The sequence below is a fragment of the Labrus bergylta genome, chromosome 10, assembly GCF_963930695.1.
Source record: "Labrus bergylta chromosome 10, fLabBer1.1, whole genome shotgun sequence".
NCBI classification, from domain to species: domain Eukaryota; kingdom Metazoa; phylum Chordata; class Actinopteri; order Labriformes; family Labridae; genus Labrus; species Labrus bergylta.
In genome coordinates, this window is record NC_089204.1 from 15,398,603 (window position 1) to 15,416,715 (window position 18,113).

Consider the following 18,113-nt stretch of genomic DNA (forward strand, 5'->3'; position numbering starts at 1 on the left):
CCTTTCTGACTCAATTTATGTGGTTACAATAGAGTTAAACAGTCAATAAGCTGAAGAGGGAGTGCAACAGTGCTTACTAGTCATGTTGAATTTTGCAAACTAGGCTTAAATTAATAGTGTTTCTTTCAGGCCTTAGACAAATTTAGCAGATTACGATATATCTTCTGCATTGTAAGTGTAGGCCACTGTCTGTGTGACCTCAGGTCGTCCCTCTACTCCACTTTCGGATTGTTTTGTTTTGTGAAAGCCGACTTAAGTCAGATAATCATCTGCTTGATGTTGAACCAGTGATTCAGCACTGATCGGTCTTGTTGGTATGCCAGAGCCCAATCGTCTACCTGCATCAACAACATCACTCTCACTGCTTGACAGATGGGTTGTACATTATATACCGCAGACAATAGTTCAGCAGTAATACAACGGAACAATAAAGAAAACACAAATTGTCCACGTTTAAAGGAAAATGTGCACCTGTATAACAAATCACACAAGCAATTTGAAAACAAGGTCAGTCAGTGGATATGCAAACTGTTTGCAAAAAATGATTTATTGTATGGATCAAGTTGACCTATTGATCATATTAAAATTGGAAACAAATTGACTGGTGACCCGTGTTAAAAAGCCATTTGCTTATTGGTTTGTTCATCAGGTGCTAACACTCACTAAATTGTCAGCGTGTGCGTTTGTCAGACCAGGTCCATACAAAGAAGCCAGCTTCTTTTTAGCACTCTGCCTAATTAATCCATCTCTCAGTCACAAAAGGATCCCAACCCCTCCTTCCCCTGGCCCGTCCCATTGGCATTTTGGGGTAGAGGGATTCAGCAGGACCCCCGGGCACCCCTCCTGCCCTGACCCCTGCCCCCCCACCAGGGGAGCATCTGTGGATCGATCTGGGGCCAGCTGGCACCAGGGGAGAGGGGCAGGACTGGTACACTCTGAACAAAAACACACACCCTTCTTATCTCGTTATAATATTAATTAGGCAGTGTAGAGTAACTGTTGGCAGGTTTGCTTGCTTCTCTCTTCTTTTTTTTTTTTTTACTGACTTCCAGAAGTGTCGTCTCACGTGGCCTGTTTTTGTACGTTTTACAGTAAGAGCAAACTGTTGGTCCTAAATGATGCTCTGCAGTTTTTCAGAGATGCAGCTAGGGGGCAGCATACAGCCATCACCCCTCCCTCCTTCTTTATATCCTCTCTCTCTTTCCATGTTCTTCTTCCTCTCTCTCCCACTGTGCCCCCTCAAACACACACACACACACACACACACACACACACACACACACACACACACACACACACACACACATTTAGGTATTTAGTCTCTTGGCTCACAAAGGGAGAACATATTGATAGTCATATCCTCTGTAATAAATTAAACTTCTGTATTGTCCTTTCGCTTCCATTTTACACATTGTCACAACCTCCCAGTCACCCTAATCCTGGCTACACTCTCCTAATTTTCTCTAAAACACACAAACACGCTCATACACACTCACATGCACACACACATTGATTGACAAGCAGCATCCGGGGAAATGGAGCACATTTCCATTGTTTGCTGTCCCTACACAAATCTGTTGAGACGGTTATTCCATTATTGTACTCGGGTATTTGCATATCCTTAAGTATTTCCTATTTTTCAAGACCCCTCTCCCCCTTTTCTTCCCCATCCTCTTTTTTTGCTAAATCCCCTCTTCTAAAGTGTTTGGTGCATTTAGCAAATTCATTCATAACGCGTCTACATGCGCTATTAGCTTAGTATAATAGCCAGAGTGTAATCTGCAGAGAGATAAGAGGTGGAGAGGGAGACTTCTGTTCCCCATCGTCCTCTTCACCTGATGGGTTGTTCTTTGGACAAGTTAAGGACGGTGGTGGGGTGATGATTTGTCATTATGTTTCCCAGCAAAAGCACCAAGGCTCAAATGTCAGCACAAAATGTCAAGTGTCTTCACTAGTCAGACAGTTGTTTTCTTCTGTCGTGTTCTTTTTTCTCTCAATTTAATTGTTACCATGAGCATGGATTGAGGTTGGGAGATGGAAGGATGGGGGGGTTAGGTGAGAGGTAGAGTGGGCTTGCGACAAGAGATAGAAGAGTGGAGAGACAGGATAGAATCAGTGGAATTGAGGTCAGAGAAGCAACATTACCAGAGCAATTTAAGATCGCTCCTAAGTTACAGAAAAAGTCTGTCAGAGTTTCTCAGCCTGTCTGGTTTTCATGCCAACAACCTCTTATTGACCACATCTCTCCCACTGCTGCTTCAGACTTTGTTGCTCACCAAAACAAAGTAAATCAACTCCTTGGTCTCTTTTTGATGAAGTAATTATCATGAGGACATACAACTCAATAAACTACATTATGACAACAACATACAAGCTAAATAAGAACACCTACAATAACATCAAACATACAAATATAAATACAGTAATAATAATAATATAGGTGTGAAACACAACTAATATACACAATTAGAAAGGTTTGATTGGAAATGAGAATGGGATGGCAATATCAAGATACCATGATCAAGTCTTTTATGTAATGTGGATGTCCAATCAGAGCTTTCCGCTTAACATGAATCAAATCAATAGAAGCAATACATTCTGCAGTGTATCAGGGCACATTGCGATGGAGCAGCTGCAGCAGCTGCAGCAGGGGCACAACTGTTGCAATTTTTCTGCTTTTAGACCGTCTTGAATTTATACGGCTGAATCTCTTTGTCAACCAACAACCCATAAAAATGTTTTCTTGGCTATAACTTTTGTGTAGCTTGCAATTCAAGCAAATAAATTAACTACACATCCAAGATGAAATAGTCTCTTGTTTCTCAAAGGTACCAACATCTAAAATAATGCACTTGTACCTTAACAACAACACATTTTGAAGTTTTGCTCCGGAGACACAGGGACTTTTACAACAACAGCAGGCTTTTTAATTTTTTTTATTTGAAGGTAGAATATTAGCGGGACACATGTAGCACAAATGCCTGTTACTGAAGGATTGTAAATAACAAGAGTGAAGTCACCATACTCATTATACTATGTTGTTGGCTAGCCTGCAGATGAATACTACTGTAATACTTATTCCAAAATTGCATAGGTTTGTACTATTTTCACTATTTAACCAATAGCTTTACATCTGTACTGATACCAACTCTGTATGGATGTCTATATGTGTATATGTGTATAAGTGTGTATGAATGAATACCCTGCGGTCCTCAGCGATAAGGCTGAGATTGAGTTTTCCCCACAGAGCCAAAGCCTCTGAGTTGTGTGTGCGCGTGTGTGTAAAGACATCAAAAAACAGGACAATGTAAAGAGCTTGTATCGCTTCATCTACAGGACACGCCAGAGTGTATGTGTATATGTATATGTGCTCTCAAACTGGTGTTGTGTGGAAGAGAGCTAGCAGCTCCACTTTGTTCGGAATTGTGCGCATGAGGGGGTGAATCTTCAGGGCTCGATTCACAGCTGAGACAAGAAGGTATTTTTTGTGGTATAATAACACAAGAGTGTGTGTGTAGGTGTGTGTAGAGTTATGTGCTCTTTTTCATGCAGTCAAATAGAGAGGGGAAGCAAGTGAAATTTGACATTTTAGATTGAGAGAATGTGTTTTATACCACCAGTGTTTGCCCTATCATTATACTAGGGGGGCGACCCCAACAAAAAAAATAAAAAAATATATATATTTTTTTTGGCTTTTTGTGCCTTTATTGTAGGGATAGGATCGTGGATAGAGTCGGAAATCAGGGAAAGAAGTCATTTAAGGATACCTTTCCGATAGAAAAGGACATCTGTCATTAAAAGTAACACATGAACACCAAGATTCCTTCAAGTGTTTGTGTCGGTGTGTCAGCATGTCCCCTCCCCAACGCTGTAAACCTCGGGGAAACTGACCACTGCTTGCTGCTTTCATTCCAAATGAAATCCTGTGAAGAGATACATGTGCATTACCACCTGACCCTCATGTTGGATTCATTTTCAACATCTTGTCATGCAAATGGATACATATTAGCTTACAAGGAAAATATGACTTTGCCCAATACATCAAATAAATCATCAAAAAAAACAAAGGAGGCCAAACAGAAAAGAGGGAGATGGTACATCAGTGTTATCAACACAGTTAGCAGGTGAACCAGCTTGCTGTTCAGTTACAGCGTGATGCTTTCACAGCCTCACATGCAGCAGACTTAAACACATCAGTTTTTATGTTAGAGGAAAAGGGGAGGGGGTAGACGAAAGGCCGGAATGTCCCCAACTGTTTAGTGTTCATATTTAACAGTTGGTGACAAGGCTTTCTGACAGTTCTCATTTTGCACACTGTCCTCTGGTGAGCACTGTACACACACACACACACACACACACACACACACACACACACACACACACACACACACACACACACACACACACACGCACAGGCTCCTGTCACTGATTCCATAACTCTTATCACCTGGTCTGTGGCATATTCCCAAATTCCAATTTGACTGCTTGCCCCTGGCCCAGAGCACATCTGTGAGTACAGCGGATTGGCTTAAGCATGGACCTTTGATAGGAAATACCAGGAAGGATTTTTACAGCTGAATTAACAATGAGGAATGCAGGGCCCCCCAAATATTACCTTCCTCTGGATTTATCAACCATCAGTGACCAACTACGCTGTTTCTCTTTTGCCAGTCATCTGTAAAGATGAAAGAATACTTTATCCCCAAAGGAAGATGTGAATGAACAAAAAAAGGCCTCTTTTCTGCCTTTTGTTTTTGTTTTTCATTTGATTTCTGGACTGTCGGCTTAGAAATATGAGCTCATATTGTCCGTAATTTGCTTCATCTTTCTCTCTCTCCCTACAGGAGTCTCCATCAGGGCGGAGGAAGGCCTTGGCCACCAGCAGTATCAACATGAAACAGTACGCCAGTCCAATGCCCACACAGACAGATGTCAAACTCAAGTTTAAGCCCCTGTCCAAGAAGGTGGTATCAGCCACGCTGCAGTTCTCCCTCTCCTGCATCTTCCTCCGTGAGGGAAAAGCCACGTAAGTCTATGATCTCGTTTGCAATAAATACCAACAACTAAGAACAAAACGCGACATACGCATATACGCGATTAAACCTTCACTAGTCAATGCCAGAATTGCTGAGGCGGGTATGGCTGCAGCCCTGGCGCTCTCTCGTCTCATGTGCTCTCGCGCCCCGCTCCTCCAAAAATTTACAACGGCAAGTGCGCTGGGGTCAAGAAGCAGTTTCCGAACTCGCGCATTAATTCAAAAATGACCACCGCGGCAAGACAAGAGCATGTGTGAGTGCATATACAGTACACAAGAATGGCGAAATTGCTTATTTTTTATTTAGTGTTGAATGTATCAAAGTGGACAAACCATAAAACTCACTTGCTAGTTTAAATTTGACAAACACGCTAAATGCTAATTCAGTTTCAAATGCTAATATCGTCTATAATAATAACATGCGCTAACCCCAGAAACACAACAATTAAAGTGCATATACAGCACTCAAGAATGGCAAAATTGCTTATTTTTTATTTAGTCTTGAATGTATATGCATAAGCACCTAGTATGTTTGTAATATATGACGTGACAATTCAATTGCATGATTTCCGGAGCTTTATTTGGAAAATTAGAAGCTCAGGGGGCGTGGCTTCAGGCCACCAGGCGAGAGCATCCTGACGAGAGCATCCAGGGCTGCAGACATGCAGTCTTGGAATTGCTAGTCAGTCACCAAATTGATATTCTTGATACTGTGTTAGCCGGCTAGTATATAACTGATTCTGAGATGATCTCAGACTCACACACGCAGCACGTTTTATGTCTGTGCACAGCAACTTGAACACAAATGGGCCAGCTGTACACAAACAAGCTAATATGTTGTCAGTATGGACGTGACAGGTCCAACAGTAGAGGTGAAGAAGGATTGATTCTCTGAAGTATAGACACAGATCATATCCTGGGACTTGATCCTGCATGAATCTACCAAAACACTCAGTTCTTGTTCAGATGAGACAGCTCTTACTCCGTGTGCTGCTTTGAATGGAGACTCCCGACTGCAGTGTGCTTCTTGCACTTCACTGACAACATAGAGAGTCAAGTGCTACACCAATTTGTGTTTTGCAACTGTAGTATATCAATCATATCATGTATGAAAAGTGAGAAATGGAAATCAGCTAAATAAATGAAGATTTGTGAGTCTCTAACTGAACTTGTGAGACATTTGGTTACCAAACATTAAGAAATGTTAAGAAAACACAGGACTTTGATTAAGTGATAACAAAATGTTTGCATTGATGACTTTATTGCTTTGCTTTTAAGTTATGCCAGATTTGATGTCTTTTGCTATGCAAGAAATCACATCCAGTTTATCTGTGTGGTAACTGGTACAGTTTTAATTTATGTATACCCTTTTAAAAAAGTATTGGAAAACACACATTATATGTTCACACCAATATTGTAGACACATAATGTGTGGAGATACATTTTAATCAGTCTTATATTCTTTGATTGTACAAAGTTTAATTTTACAGACTCTCGCATGTCATTTGAAGCTTTTCATTCATTGCCAAATATTCTTCTTTGATAGCTCCAACTTTCATTTAAGGATACACTGAACCACAATTTTTGTCGTTTGTTGTTTGTTCTAATATGATAGCAGCAACTTTCATTTAAAGTCTGGCTGGGACTCACACAGATGCACACACATACAGAGCAGAGCAACAAGGCCTTTGTTGTGGCGCGGGCGGTGGGTCAATGGCGCGTAACCCTTGTTAACCCTTCGGGGAGTGATGTCAACCACACAAACAAACTCAATCACACCAGTTCAAATGAGCCTCTGGGTCTGGGAAACACCAAACACAAAGAACAGAGAGGAGAACACATTGATTATGATGGCGCGGTGGCATAGAGGGACTGGGGCAGAGTACACAAGACTACATTAAATACAAGAATACTGGAGATGTTGGTGCGTCAATGCATAAAGTGGTTGAGGGTGTAAAGTAAATGACAACAATGGGTGGACTGAGAAGAGTGACAGTAGGTAGAGTATGTATGAAGGACAGAGCCTAAATATGAGGAGGGGAGTTGTGTTGGGGCTTTTAACAGTAAGGTGTAGAGATGAAAGTAACCTTAGATATGTTTGTGTACTAGATATTGCAGCTTTATTGGTTGATTTGTGTGTTTTCTCCATCTTCTATAAGGCATTTCTATGAAAATACTATTCTGATGACTTTTCTTTAATTCATTCATCTATTTATGCAATAGATTTCTTTCCCTTTTTTAATCTCTGATAATTAGTCATGTTTACTTTAAGTCTAATTACATGTATCTATGACCTATGAACTATGATGAGTGCTTATCTGTGTTATGGGTTATTTGACTTCTTTTTCTTTTTCCCGTTTCCCAGTGATGAGGACATGCAGAGCCTGGCCAGCTTGATGAGCATGAAGCAGGCTGACATCGGCAACCTGGACGACTTTGAGGAGGAGAACGAGGAGGATGAGGAGAACAGGGTGAACCAGGAGGAGAAGGCTGCAAAAATCACAGGTGAAAACTTGCAAGAAGCACCTTTCATTTTGTTTAAAGTTTGACACAGGTGAAGCTGATCAAAGTCACTGAGGTAACTGCTTTGCTGCAATCAACCATTATGCATTGGCACACTAATGTGTGTTTTCTGTGCTGTGAGTTAAAGCTTTTTTTAAGGGCATTTCAGTCTGTTATACCAGCTACGGTCCCCCGAATAATCCACCAAAATAACCAAGGCGGAAGCCTGAATTGGGCATCAACGTTGCTTCCGTTTGGTTTCTTTTATTTTCTAAGTTTCTGCTTATTTTCTGTGTGGGCGTGTGTGCATTCTTACATAAATAAGAAGTGAGAATTTGAAAATTCATGACGTTCATTCACAATATAATGCCGGCTTCAGGTTTCTTTAACTGCTAAGGCTTTACTCTCCCGCTATCCCAGTTACCCCCTGTACTTTGCTTTCTTCCTGTGTTGGTGGACTGGTCCGCTAGCTTCCATACATACATGTTGAGGATTCATTTTATCGTCTGCATGTAAAAATGGCCCTGCTGCCTCCTGCTTTGCTTAATCCAACTTTTCGAAGCGCAATCTCTTCATGTTAAGCTTCTTTGCTTTCCCTTATTTCCCTTCCCTTCCCTGCTCTTTGTCTCATTTATATGTATATGCATCAAGGGCCTACAGCTATGCTTCACTAGTGTGCGTCTGAATCAAAGGCCTGGTCGAGCTGCCAAAACTCCCTGCTATCATATTCCTCCCCTGCACGCTACCTATCCTGCGAGCCAGCAAGCTACAACAGCAATACTGATGCGAAGCTAACCCGTGCAAACCCTGTAAAGCATATGTTCTCTTTTTACCTTTTACAGTACGTAAATAATGAAAAGGGAATGTGTTATAACTCAAATGGATGCACTGTACATCTTCATGAATATGGATGTGTGTGGGTTTAAAGTGTTTTTTCATCTTCATCTAAGTATTTACCTACCCAGGCTGGAACCTCAGCTATTAGATTTAAAATAAAGATAAAAAGTAAAATTCAACTTTTTCTGCCTTTTTCCCTGTTAGTGTGTCCATTATCCAGTTTGTTTTTCCTACAAAACACATTTAAATTAAATGAACGAGAGCTCGTTGGAATACAAAGACATAACATATAAAGGTCTATGCTCTGATATGAATGCATCTTTTTCAGCTATACACATATCTATATGTGTGTGTGTGTGTGGAATACTCAAAAGGTTGTGTTATTTTGCCTTCTTCATTACTATTCTTTCTTCCTTCCTTCCTTCCCGTATGGCCCTGTCCTTTACAGAGATAGTAAACCAGTTGAATGCCCTCAGCTGCTTACATGCGGATGATGATGATGATGATGGTGTCCTTAAGCGAGCAAGCAAAGCAACCGCTAAGCCTGCCGCTTCCTCCCAAGGTCTTTTTTCACCTTTCTTCACCCCTCACCCTGTGCTTCTGACTCTTCCTTCACCATGTTGTGATCATTGTGTCACCTCTACAAAACCATCATTTCTACATTTTCTTTCCATACATTTTTTTTTTCTTAATCCTTCCTTTTCCAACATTCCCCTTTTGTTTCTCTCTCTTTGGTTCAACCCTCACCCACCCTCTTATACCATCCTTGGTATTGTGATCGTGTCGCGTTCATGTGGTCCCATAATTGTATTGGTCCATGTGGTGTTGTGCTGTACAAGCTGCTGTGAACACATCAGTTGTTTTTTTTGTTCTTTTTGTTCCTGTTATTGTTTTTTTTGACAGTGTGACCTTTCATTTACTGCAATTGGTAGTGAACCAAACCAGGTAAACCCTATCCCAAAAATAAAATGTACAAAATATTTTCATGAAAACAAAAGTCGGGTTTTGTGTTTCCAATTGAGCTCTGCATTTGAATCTTGGTATTCTTCATGGGCCTCATGCTGGTGAGACATTTCAAAGCATAGAAGCATTCTGGTTGGGACTATGGCGCTGTGCCATGTAAGGCCACTAATCAGGGAGCAATTGAAACATTTATACACCGAAGGCTGTTGCCTTTGGGAGCAATTCATGTTCAGTATCCTGGTCAAGGATGCTTTGACATGGGAACGGAGGAGCTGGTAATTTCACTGTTGACACCATGATTGGATGGCAACCCACTCTACCTGAGCCAGCTGCTTGTGATAAATAAAACAACATAAATGTATACTCTTAGCTTTCTGTGATGCAGAACTAACTTAACACTTAACTAAGGCGCTTGACATTTTACACAAAACATATCTTCATCTCTCCTGTGACTGCAAAGCACAAGTTGTTAGATTGTTACTCTTTTGTGTGAGTGTGAAGTGCCCCACATAACTTTTTTGTATCAGCCTACATTAGCCTCATGTAAGACTTTAATGTTAAACAGTGCATCCTGCTTGTGTTAACATTTTTAAATTGACCTACACCCCTGACCTTCTACTGCAGTGTTGCAGAGAGCGCTGTCAACGGGAGGGGTCAAGAGGATGGCAATGGGGAGATAGTACCACTGTCTGGTTCATAAGAGGTTTTTGCCACTTTACTGACTCTCAACACCGGCGCAAAAATCGCAATAATAGCCAACAAGCTGGAGTTGCACTGTCCTGTGTGAAAATATCCTTTCTCTTCATCCATCTCTTCTTCCGTCACATTTGTTTGATTTGTAGGCATTTTGAGACTTGATTAGGGTCATGCTTACAGCCATACTCTTGCTAGTGCATTGCTCCTTGTACAATGACGCAGCTAGAAAAAGGTATCGGGGTAGCTTCTGAATTTGAATTGATTATGATAGTAAGCCTAATGGTAAACATCACGTTGGTATTTTAGTCTTGGGGTTATCATCACTGCCTGAGACACACAACCATGCACACTTGTCAGGGTCTAAAATGGGTCGTGAATGTTGTCAGTAAGCGTTGAGGAAAAATGCTGCACCTCTTATCAGCCCAAAACACTTCACATATAGACTGAAGGTCTCTAGACCACACTCACATACACACATGACAGATTTTCTCTTTGCTAAGATTCTTACACAATGATCAGGGGCACTTCTTGGCATCTACTTCACACACATCTACACTCTTTTTAAGATGTCCCGCACCCTGGCAGCGTTCAGTTCAGCTCCAGCGTGGAAGATGAAGATGAAGTGGACCATTCTCAGCCTTGCTGGCTATTTTCTCCATAGCAACTCCAAAACTGCCTTAACGGTTTCCCAGAGTAACCAGCCTAGACCACAGCGCAGAGATTTTCCCATAATGCTACTGCTGAACATGTGTTGAAGTGGACTGAGGTGGCAGAGGAGCACAGAGGAGTTCAGGCAGCTCTTTCCAGCAAGAGGGATCACTTAACCAAGACTGGATGGCCTCTATTGCTCATGGTTCACTCCAAAGTGCAGATATTGGTTTATTTGAGTTTGTGAACGTTTGTATCATTTGACTTTGGGATTTTTTTTTATGTCCTGTATCTGTTATTTTGGACTCTGTTATTGTCAGTCTTCATCATCAGTCGTGAATATGACTTTATATTTCATTCTGTGGCAACAGAGCTGATCAACAAGCTGAACTTCCTGGAAGACGAGGATCAGGAAACGTCTCCTGCCATGAACAGAAATCCCTTTGATGATCAAGATGATGACCTTCAACCCAATCACTTCAACCCATTTGGTGATCCAGATGAGGAAGGTATGTTCAACCCATGCATGAGACCGTATCTGTTATTGTGGTGGAGTGATGTTTTCATTCATTTTAGCTGGTTTCAGACTTCGATCTTTTGATCAAGCAGTAGAAGCTCAGGTGTTTGTTTTTGTCAGAGTCGGCAGGATGGCAGGTGATGCTAGCTGAAGGTTTGGATGTGCACATACCTTGAATGTGTGTAGTCATGTGTAACTGTCGCAGAAAGACCTCAATGTTATACCTCAGACAGCTAAACCAATATTTTTTGTCTGACCACCTGAGCAGACAGGTGTACCAGTGATGATTTGTTTTTTCAAGTGTGGTGTGCTCCAACACAAATAAAGCTCCCACAGTTGTCTTAAAAATAACCATGACTGTGTAAAGGTTTTATTTTTTGGGCCTTTTGTGTCTTTATGTTTTAGAGATAGGACAGCAGTTAGAGTTAGAAATCGGGGAAAGAGAGATTGGGGGAATGACATGCGAGAGGAGCTAGTGTACAGGCCGGAATAGAGCCTTCGTACATGGCGCGTTGAGTTACAGTGATCATGTTTTTCCAGGTACATTACAAATTGTGTTAAGATTTAGTCAGAGTTCTCTCCTCTTGGTCAATCAGAGCCCCCCAGCCAGCCGGTCCCACGGCAGCAGGGCTATGAAGATCCTTTCTATGACCACGACTCCTCAAATCCGTTCAACGAGCAAGATGAACCTGAGACCCTAACAACGCCGGGGAACCCCTTCGACGAGCCCGAACAGGACATGGACCTCCAGCCAGACCCTGAACCCCCCAAACCCAGGCAGAGGAAAGGAGTACGGCCTGTAGACATGAGCAAGTACTTGTACGCTGACACTGCTCCCAACGAGGACGAGGAACTTGATGAGTAAGTTATCTCTTATTTCTTTGCCTTTAACTTTTTTAATCAGCTGTCAGGGGGCATTGGTGAAATATTTGTATCCTGATATAGCAAATATGTTGATAGATTAACTGTTTGGAGGTGCAGTGTTTAGAGATGACAATACCAGACCTTTCATGTTTTATCCCCCTTTTTTTTTTTTACTTTAACTTGTATTAGTTACACTTTCACTTGCATTGGTGCAATATAAGTAAACTTGAAGCCTCTTTCTTAATGTATAGTTGTATTTAACCTTTTGTGTAGAAGAAGAAGTTTGTTTATTGTTTGCTTGAGGATTTTGGATATATTCACTTTCCTAAGCTGCTAAGTGAAGTAGCACACTGACATGTGTTCTGTATCTGTGAGTAGCCTTTATTAGCAGCAGTGTAGGAGTCCAGGGAGCTCAGCTTGGTTACTGATGGCAGGCCAAGTTGTGTGAGAGGGGTATAAAAGGGTACTTGGAGCCCCCCTATCAGGGCCGAGTGACGAGGCAGCTCTTTCAACAGGAACAAGGGCTCTGTTGTTTCACTGCATTCTTTCACCTTGTCTCCTCCTCTGTCGTTCAATTCTTCCTTCCCTTCCTTCCCTCCTTTCTTCAACTCAAACTTCCCCTCCTTTCCACCCCCCTTAACTTAATCATGAGACAGAAAATGTAAGCCATTGAATAGTGAAATAGAAATACGAGTTTGCCTTTACTTGATGCAGAAAGCTGTTTTGAAGTTGTTTTAGATATTCAGCCTACATAAAGCAGTCACAGTGATACCGATGTTTGTGATTTAGTAAAATAGACGACCTCTCAGTATGGAATTTAGGTTTAACCATGAGTGGCTTTTTGTGCGAAAGCAAAAAAGAATATGCAAAGATATAGTCCCTATCCTTCTGTCTTTCTAATTGAACACAGATACAGTTTAAATAACTTGATATGAGACTTATTTGAAAAGGTTGCATTTAAATAATGATGTAGTAGTTAGAACAGAACAGAAGATCATTTCCTTTGGCTGCCTTTAAAATAATTTACATCATCCCAGTGAACATAAAAGATTCCATATTAGCATAAATATCATCATTTACTTTTTTTTAAAGCTTTTTTTATGAATGGAATTTTTAAAATGGTAGGCAAAATAATAAAATATGACTGATGTTAGGGGAAAACATACAAATCTAGGAAGAAAATAAAACTTATCTGTTAAGGGCAGAGATGTAAGACAGTGAAACCTCGTCCAACTGTCTGCATGAGATTGTGGACCAAACAGCCACAGTGACCAGCCAAAATACAAAGTCAGAATATAACATACTCATTAGCAGCTGTATTTAAAAACATGCATTCACACAGCAAATTTTCATTAAAACTTTGAATGAGTTACTTAAGCTGCATAGTTGTCTTACTTGTTACTGCGTAACCCCTGTGGACAAATGGTTGTGCCTTAATTGTAAAAGCATACTCGTAAGTTTTGGCTGTTGAGTGAAGCTGTCACACTAGCCGTACATATTAGTCCTCGCCGCTGTCTAACTATAGACAGGTTATGGATCGGCTTGTTTCTTTTGCTCTGTCGTTTACATCAGGAGCAGCTCTCTGCAGAATAGAAAGTTCAAGAGGGCAGCATGGTGTTTTGACTGGAGCCTTTTCACATGTCTTTTAGCCAGTGTTGGTCTGTTAAAGCTGCTCTAAAGGCCTGTCTGATTTTCTTTACTTCACTTCTCTTCTCTCCCCTCAGTGTATCGCTCAGACAGATAGCTAGTCAATCAGCTTTTCTCTTTTTCGCTCTTGCCCCCCACACACACACACACACACACACACACACACACACACACACACACACACACACACACACACACACACACACACACACACACACACACACACACACACACACACACACACACACACACTCAGACCAAGTCTCTTGTTTGTTTAGGAACGGTCATTGCATGATGAGTGAATGTCTCAATGCCTTGCCCGTGCTTTCAGTGCCACAAGCATGCCTGTATATTGATAACACTCCGGTATGTGTGTGTGCGAGTGAGTGTGTGTGTGTGTGAGTGTGTGTGTGTGAGTGTGTGTGTGTGAGTGTGTGTGTGTGTGTGTGTGTGTTTCATTGCCTTTGTGCTCCTACCTGTCCGTCTGTCAGTAGGGCACCTTGGGCATTAAGGATATGAGGTCACACTGACCTGACCTCAGTGCACCTGCGTCTTCTATTTCCTTCTCATTTGTGTGTGTTGGTCATTGGATTGCACCAAACTCTCTTTCCATGTAGCAGTTTCCTTAAGTTTCACTAAACAATGGTTAGTCAGAACTAAAGTGTTTATTTTCTCTTTCATTCATGGCTTGATATTTTAAGCTTGTATGCGCTTGTGTTAAATGTAGAGAGACTGAATTTCAATGTAATAATAATCATACCCATGAAAAAGAATGACTTATTATTTATTGTGTTTTTGCCAATTTCTATTGAAATATATTTTGTACAAATCTGTTTTAGTGATATATCACGGCATTGGCAGTTTGCTTTTGTTGAATAATCTAACTTCATCTTTAAAGCAGCTGGGCATTCAATCTGAATCATTTTACAACAAAAAGTGACACTGTGGCCATCAGGCATTAAATTAGAGTTGTATGTCCACTCTGCGAGTCTCCACAAAAGCACCAACGTACAGTTCAACAAACGTCCTAATTATTGAAAGCTAAGTTAAGTGAAATTTAAATAATCAAATAATGTTTTCAGGTTTGATTACCTCTTGCTACCACTACAATTTCACCAGATGTAAGGACATTAACCCATCAGATCTTTATTATGTGAACTCGGACATTGTGATAGAATATATATACTGAATGTAAACCTAAATTAAAACATTTTCAAAGACGTTTTCATCCTACTATAATTATTTTTATATATCAGTCAGCAAATTTTGGGGCTTAATGGCCTGTGGGGTCAGTGCCCAAATTAGTGTCTATTCCAAATGATCATACACTAACTTAACACCTTTTTCTCGTCTTTTTCCTCATTTGTTGCCTCTCCTCTCCCTCAATTCTTAGATCCAACCCGTTCTATGAGCCAAGGACATCGAGCCCTGTGCGGCCCCCTTCTGGCAGCCCCTCCCTGGATATGGACAGCAGCCAGAAGAGGAGGGCTCCTCCACCCCCCAGTTCCAGCCCTGGCCCCGGCCCCGGCCCCGGCCCCAGCGTGCAGGCTCCCAAACCCAGTTCTGGTCCTGACAGGGAGAGGCCCCAGCCATTTGGGCCCGGTCCGGTTGCAGCAGTGATTGGGAGAGAGTTGGCCTCCTCTTCTCCAAAGGTAACCAGGCTTCACCTCCATGATATTAAAGTTCAAAAACACAGCAAATGCAGACACATTGTTCTATAAATACAGTCAAGCAGTTTCTGCATGGTGATGCAGTGTGTTGCTTAATGAATAGGATGTAAGAGGAAATAAACTTTCACACTTGATTCACTCCAACCCAAACAAACACAACTTTTGAAGAACTTTGACCGCATTCAATAGCATTCAGTCTAAACTGCAAATCTCAGATTTATGTCAGAAATGGATAAAATAGATAAGTACAACCATATGATGAGTTTCAGTTTTGTTGTAAACTATAGCTATACTAGGTTACAGGAAACATATCAGTCGGTACAAAAAAATTAATCAGAACCGAAATAAAGCCTTTAGTAGAGCACTCCTTTTGGGCAGTGTCAGAGAACTGGCTAGGTTTATACCTTTTAGTGTAAATAGTTCATAACTTTCAAACAGATTGTGAAATACATAACACGGTTGTCATTTTATTTATATTCCGTACATATTTGACTTTGAAATTGTTTATTCCAAAGCTATTGACAATATTCTACTTACTTTCTCCTCTCTGACTTAGTCTTTTTAGCTTGTGTCAGAGTAAGTGTGTGTACGTGTGTGGGCTTGCGCTTGTGTGTCCACATCCAGTGGTCCTTACATTAGCTTTTTTTCCGCCTGCACAATCCCATCTCCTGCCCCATTCTTTATGCTCATGGAACTCCACAGCTCCTCATTTGAATATAGGTATTTGTTTATTGGGGTGTTTTCGTATGTTTATTTATTTATTAAAATTAGGTAAATCATGGCTGGGTCTAATTAAATGGCTGATGGTCACACACACTCACGGCAGGAGTCAGACCACTGGTGGGGAATGATTGGCTGGGGGTGTGGGGATGGGTGGGGGTTAAAATATGTGTGGGTGTGTGTTTGGGTGGGGGCTCAATGAGACTATGTGGGGCTTAAACACAGGGGGCTTAACTACAGCAGAGCGATCACAAGGGGGTGTTGACTCCCTGTGCACACACACACACACACACACGCACACACACACACAAACACCCACACACAAGTCCCTCGTCCTAATGCAGCTGGCCTGCTGACTGTTTTAGTGTAGCTGAGCGGTGATGCTGGCCGTCCATGTAATTATGGCACAGTGCCTTTATCACCCAGCTGCAGTTGCCTGTGACCGTGGGTGAGGGGGCCTAAACCACTTTAATTACCCAAAGCCAGTGGCCTGTGGTGGGTCACACTTCGCCAAAAGATGCCCCTGCCTCTGGAGCCACTGACAGAGTGGGGGAAGAAGGGAGAGCGAGATGCAAAGAATGAATAGTGGGTGAGAACTGAAGAGGAAGAGGGGGGTGCAGTGAAGGAGAATAGGTGGAAGATAGTGAAGGGTACAGGAAAGGAGAACAGGGGGGGGGGGGGGAGAAGGGCGATGGCCAGGGAGTAGTAGAAGGAGAGATGGGATGTTCACAGTAACATACATAGGCCTACAGGGTTTGTTGACATATACAGCTAGTGTGAATAGGTTTCCTTTTCTTAATCACACTAAGCAGTATTACACTCACTTATTCACACACACACACACACACACACACACACACACACACACACACACACACACACACACACATTGACACACACACATGCCTCAGCCATGTGTAGGCTGTGAGATGACCTTTGAATGTATGAAGTCAGAGAGGATTAAGAGAAGACATTCCCTCTATGAGAGGCCAAGACGAAACCAACACATCATCACACTATGAACGTGTGCAGAGTGCAGATGTGTGCTTGTGCTCACATGCATGTATGAGTGGTTTGTTCTTATAGTTTACAGCACACTGTAGGCTCTGCTCAGTGAGTATGTATTAAGGCTATTATAACCTTTCCTCCAAAACACAGCTAGCATGTGGGTAGATGGAGAGGTAATGTTAGTGAAGTACAGGAGATGTTGAGGGGGAAAGGGAATATGTATCATGGAGAAAAAATGATGTTAGCAGCTAACTCGCCCGCTAACAACTTATTCAAAGTAAAAGTGTCATATTTTGAAGTCTGTCGCATATTGTGAATTCGCCTGACCAGATTTAGCATTGCACTTTGTCTATCCTCCTTGTCATTTCATTAAAAGCCACCACTTCAATGACAGTCTGTGAAAAATCAGGACATCTACAGGACATATGGTGTGCACCCACTTACTCAATACACAGGTATTACACATATGGAAGGATTATCATTCAGCTTAAACGAGAGCTGAAAGCTCTGGATTTTGGCCAGCACAACATATGTTCAGCAATGGTGATTTAGAAATGTGTTTTTATAAACGTAGAATACAGCAGAAGCCATGAGATGTGAAACAAATAATTAGAGAATTTACATTAAGCGTGGATCATCGTCTGATTGAGATGTGGATGTACAACTTGCAGCATCTTTGGAGCTTCCAAAAGCATTTTGTTCTCTTTCTTTTCAGCGATAAGTAGCAAAACTTTGCAAACTCTTGTAAAAGCCAGCAAACATTGTAGAGAACATAAAATGAATGCAGTGTCGGCCTGAGGTGCTTTTTTTTTTTTTTTTTTTCTAGTTTTTGGTGCTTCTGTCGGTCTCTAACTGATGATAGTAGTCAGTGGGTGAGCTCTTATCCTGATGTATCCGATGCATTTTTTTCGCTGAAAACTATTGCAGTAAATTCAATTCCGTACTCTTGACCTCATTCATTTTAATATTTTGGGATTATGTTTAAGAGGCTATGGACAGATACAAA

General features: G+C 41.5%; 1 protein-coding gene across 1 annotated transcript in view; it reads left to right on the forward strand.

The window, feature by feature from the left end:
• The window catches only part of ehbp1 (EH domain binding protein 1), a 148,424-nt gene that overhangs the window by 40,942 nt on the left and 89,369 nt on the right, over positions 1–18,113 (forward strand). The window contains exons 6-11 of the mRNA XM_065959780.1: positions 4,845–5,026; positions 7,401–7,540; positions 8,823–8,936; positions 11,053–11,190; positions 11,795–12,059; positions 15,103–15,361. Coding sequence (XP_065815852.1) covers positions 4,845–5,026; positions 7,401–7,540; positions 8,823–8,936; positions 11,053–11,190; positions 11,795–12,059; positions 15,103–15,361 — 1,098 coding nt within the window. The remainder of the gene's footprint in view (positions 1–4,844; positions 5,027–7,400; positions 7,541–8,822; positions 8,937–11,052; positions 11,191–11,794; positions 12,060–15,102; positions 15,362–18,113) is intronic.